Below are 4,356 nucleotides of genomic sequence, written 5' to 3' on the forward strand. Positions count from 1 at the left end.
GGGGGAGTGTGTGTCTGTGCCCACACCCAGGAGCAAGGCTGGTGGGGATGAGGTCAGCGATGCCCCTCTGCGGGCTCCACACATGCCGCCCAGGTGGCTGGACTGGGGCAGCCAGTTGTGCACCACCTGTCACCAGCAGCAGCACGGGGCGGTGATGGGGGCAGTGGCGGCCACTGTGTGCAAACCCTTCCCCCCCATTCAGCCAGCACGTGTGCGGCCCACAGGGGGGCACCGCTGCCCTCACCTCCCCCCACTGCCCTGCTCCTGGGAGCGAGCACAAAGAGCGAGCTGAGGTGGGGGGCAGGGAGGCGCTGCAGTATACTGCATGGGGCTGGTGGCACCCAGCATGCCCCTCCCCCAGAAGAAAAGCAAAGGATGGGAACATGCTTGGGGAGACACCACCACCGTGCCCTGGGGCACATTCCTTTCCTGCCCGCCATTACCGCCTGCAGGTACCCCCTTGGCCTTTCTAAGTACCCCTAGGGGTACGCATACCCCTGGTTGACAACTCCCATCTTAAGGTATGGATACTAGTCCCCCTCTCTCCTCTCCCCCCTCCTCCTGCTCCTCTCCCTTCCTCCTACGTGCACTTCCACCTTTTGGTTCCTGCTGAGGCACCACACAGCTTCCCTTCCCCTCTTCCCTGCCAGGCTGTGCTTGCCCTGAGCTAAATGATAGCCAGTAAGCTAACTGGTAATCATTTAAATGATTACTCATTTAACCTTTCATATCCCTAACCTGAATTCTGTCTACATCCCGTTTTGGTACCGAGTGATTTGGATCTGGCACTAAGCATCAGGTAGAGGAGAAAGAAGCTCTGTAGAGAAATCTGAAAGGTGGTTTTGTAGATGCTGATAAATCTAAAATGTCTTACCCTCTTCTGTGGTACTGAGGCTTTACAATGGAGGTACCTTTCAGGAAGTACAAGGTCAGGTTCAGGGTCACAGGTTCCTGTTTTTTTATGGAGGTTACAGTCCCAAAGGCCTGTGGTAATATCTTAAAGTAGTTAAAAAGAAACTCTAAAGCAGGCTTGAATGAAGCATGAGGAGGAACTAAATTATATTCTACATTACATACAGGTTTTCCAAAACTTTCTATAACTTTGTAGGGTGGAATCCTTTTAAGGAATTAAGCACATTATTATGGTTCTGAGAGTAGCTGTAAATAGTAGATGTCAGTTGCTCAACTTCCAGGGAGAAACCTAACAGGATGTCATGGTCTTGGGATACGGGAACTTAATGACGCTTATCCAGAGAAGCTGGCTGGGGTATGATTTGCTACCTATAGCAGTCTTTGAAAACTAATTTCTCTATGGCCAGTGTTGGCAATGGATTGTGAGACTCAAAATTAACAGTGCTCTTTGGTGATTCAGGAAAAGAAAATACTGGAATGGGGAAGTCTGAGTTATCCCAGAAGTTTTTTTTCATTTTAAGGGGATTTTTGTTGGAACTTTGGTGACATATTAAGAAAGATAACCTGATTCATGATTATTTTCAAATATTTTGGGGCACATTGATTTAAAAAAAAAAACAAAAAAACTTTCCATAAAGCATATATTTTTCTTCAGTTGAAGCACTCTGAAATTTTAATAGGTTTCTGTTTTGTTGTTTAATCTTTGAAATAGGGGAACCACAGACATTTTCATTAAAATTTAAAAGAGCTGAAGATTACCCCATTGATCTTTATTATCTTATGGATCTCTCCTATTCCATGAAAGATGATTTGGAGAATGTGAAAAGTCTTGGTACTGCTCTAATGACAGAAATGGAGAAAATAACTTCAGACTTCCGAATTGGTAAGAAAGAGTGCCTTGTATGTAGCAGTGCAGAAAAGGAAAATTCCTACTTCTGGATTTTTATAAAAGCTAGGTTAAATATGTTAAATCTGACAAATATTTTACAGGAAATTAGCAACAATACAATGATTGCTTATCCTTAATTTTTTTAGAAAGTGTTTAGCTGAGCACAAAAATGCTTAATATGTATGTTAGTAAAATTTAAATAAGTGTGAAAAATATTTTTTAAATCCGTACAAATTATAGTGAGTTGTACATACCGTTGTATCATTTTATCTAGTACGGTCCCACACTGCAATTTATGGGGGTTTATTGTTCTATCTTAGGCTTTGGTTCTTTTGTGGAGAAAACTGTGATGCCCTATATAAGTACTACACCAGCCAAACTCAGGAACCCTTGTACAGGTGACCAAAACTGTACAACACCTTTTAGCTACAGAAATGTGCTTAACCTTACCAGTGAAGGAAACCGGTTCAATGAACTTGTAGGTGCACAGCAAATCTCTGGAAATTTGGATTCTCCTGAAGGTGGATTTGATGCAATAATGCAGGTTGCAGTTTGTGGAGTGAGTAGATACCATTTTCTTTACTGTTGTATTACATCAAAATGTTTTAATGGAGTCTATTTGCATAATAGGTCTGGAGTTTAAAGGAAAGTTTTCAGTATTTTATTTCAACACCAAACACTTTGAGACATCTCCATGGTAGAAAGTAGAGATGGGATAAACATATTTGGAACCATGAATTTGTTCCACAGTATAGACGTTCTGCTTTTTGAAGGTCCCTAATAGAAAACTTGAAGTGCTGATTATAAATCTTGTTCTCAGAAAATGAACATAATCCCAGGATAGTCTTTCCTAGTAGTTTCCGTAGAATGAGAATCAAAATGATTAGATCTGTACTGTTTAAGGCAGGGCTGTCCAACTGGCAACCCACCAGCTACGTGGCCTGTAGGGCCCTTCAGCCACCAGTCTCCCAGCTGTGTGGTAGGGGAGTGCTAGGGGAAGGAGGGAGGCATGCACTGCTGGAACTGCTCATGAGGCCAAGGATGATGCCCCCAGCGGCAAGGAAGTTGGACAGTGGGGATGGGTGGCAGTATTAAATGCCACTGCATCCCTCCTGCCAAATTTCCTGACCAATGGGAAGCCCCATGGACTGGATTCCAAGGCTTTGCATGCCGCATTTGGCCCTACATTAAACAATTAAACTTTTTTTCATTCAGGGCTAATGTTTCAGCAGTTTAGCTAACCTGTGTTACTAGGAGCATGTAGACAGTGGTTACATTGTTGCTGCTACACACTTGTAAACATCAGGTCCTCCTCCCCTTTTGAAATGGTTAAAAGTTAAGTCTGAAGCGTGAAGCATTTGTTCTTCTCAGTCCAAGATAGTTTGCCTGGTGTCTTTTATACATATATGCACCTTCCAGAACCGTGAGTTAATCCTTTGTTATAGTATCATAGGCTGCTTACAGATGTTTAAAAAAACCCAACAAATGTGCTTTATGGAAAGAAGCAGCTGTTAATTCAACCCAGCTCCAGCGCATCTTTATAGAGCAGGCACTTCAACAGGGCTTTTTGACACTTTTATTTAGAGATGATTCAATCAGCTATTAAAAACACCAAAAAGTCCCCACTGAAGTGTCCAATCTATACAGATGTTGGGCAAGCCAGGTCCAACTAACGTGATGCATCTTCTAGGCATGCGCTGGTCTTGATGCAGGAGGAGGACACATGGGGCGCATCCACATATGCAAGCATGTATGCTTGCAGCAGCTCAAATAAAAGCGATGCAAATTTGAGCCAGGACTTTTTGCTTCAGCGCACGTGTTCAGACATGCACGTTGGTGTGGAGCAAATTGTGCCTCTTGGGGCAAAATAACCCTGCCTGGTTCCTCCCAGTGAGCCAGCACCTGTGTTGGCTCCAGCAGCGTAAAAAGCTGCCCCGTCCTGGCCCCATCAGTACAAAAAGCTGCCATGGCATGTAGCTCAGAGCTACTCGCTCTCAGAAGCTTCTGGGGCCCAGTCAATTGGTACTCAAGGACACTACCCCTTGTGCCAGCTGGACTGCTGCAACAGCCCTGAGAGTTCCCTGCACCCTGTACCCACTACAGCAGTCTGGCAGTGGGGGCTGCTGCCTGGCTGTGACCTGCTGTGCACCTGCCAGACTCAGATGGGGACTGCACAGCAAGTAGAGGCATCTGCCCCTCTGGGCCAGCTGCCAGTGCGCTGTGGCTGCAGAGTTGGTCTCTGTGTGGCACTACTGCCATTTGTGCCCCTGCCCTGCCATCTGAGCAGGTATCGCCCAGATGTTCCCAGTGTAGTGGCCTGCTCTGAACTGTCAAAGCATTTGGCCAGGAGGTCAGCCACAGCCAGCTGGGTCCAAGGTGCCAGCTCTGAGTAGGCTTCTCTGCATGGATCCTGCCACTTGCCTCCCTAGCAGGAATTCTGGTGTTCCCTGTTGGAAAACTGAAAAATCCCTGATTAAAAAAAATCCCAAAGTCACTCTGTAAAATTCCCCAAAATCCATGTTCCTCCACAATTAAAACAAAAGACCACTATAAAG

General features: G+C 45.3%; 1 protein-coding gene across 1 annotated transcript in view; it reads left to right on the forward strand.

Annotated features, from left to right (window-relative positions):
• The window catches only part of ITGB1 (integrin subunit beta 1), a 98,489-nt gene that overhangs the window by 65,096 nt on the left and 29,037 nt on the right, over positions 1-4,356 (forward strand). The window contains exons 5-6 of the mRNA XM_019508197.1: positions 1,625-1,795; positions 2,122-2,360. Coding sequence (XP_019363742.1) covers positions 1,625-1,795; positions 2,122-2,360 — 410 coding nt within the window. The remainder of the gene's footprint in view (positions 1-1,624; positions 1,796-2,121; positions 2,361-4,356) is intronic.

The sequence above is a fragment of the Gavialis gangeticus genome, unplaced genomic scaffold (genome assembly GCF_001723915.1).
Source record: "Gavialis gangeticus isolate Ggan-Ray unplaced genomic scaffold, GavGan_comp1, whole genome shotgun sequence".
Lineage (NCBI taxonomy): Eukaryota > Metazoa > Chordata > Crocodylia > Gavialidae > Gavialis > Gavialis gangeticus.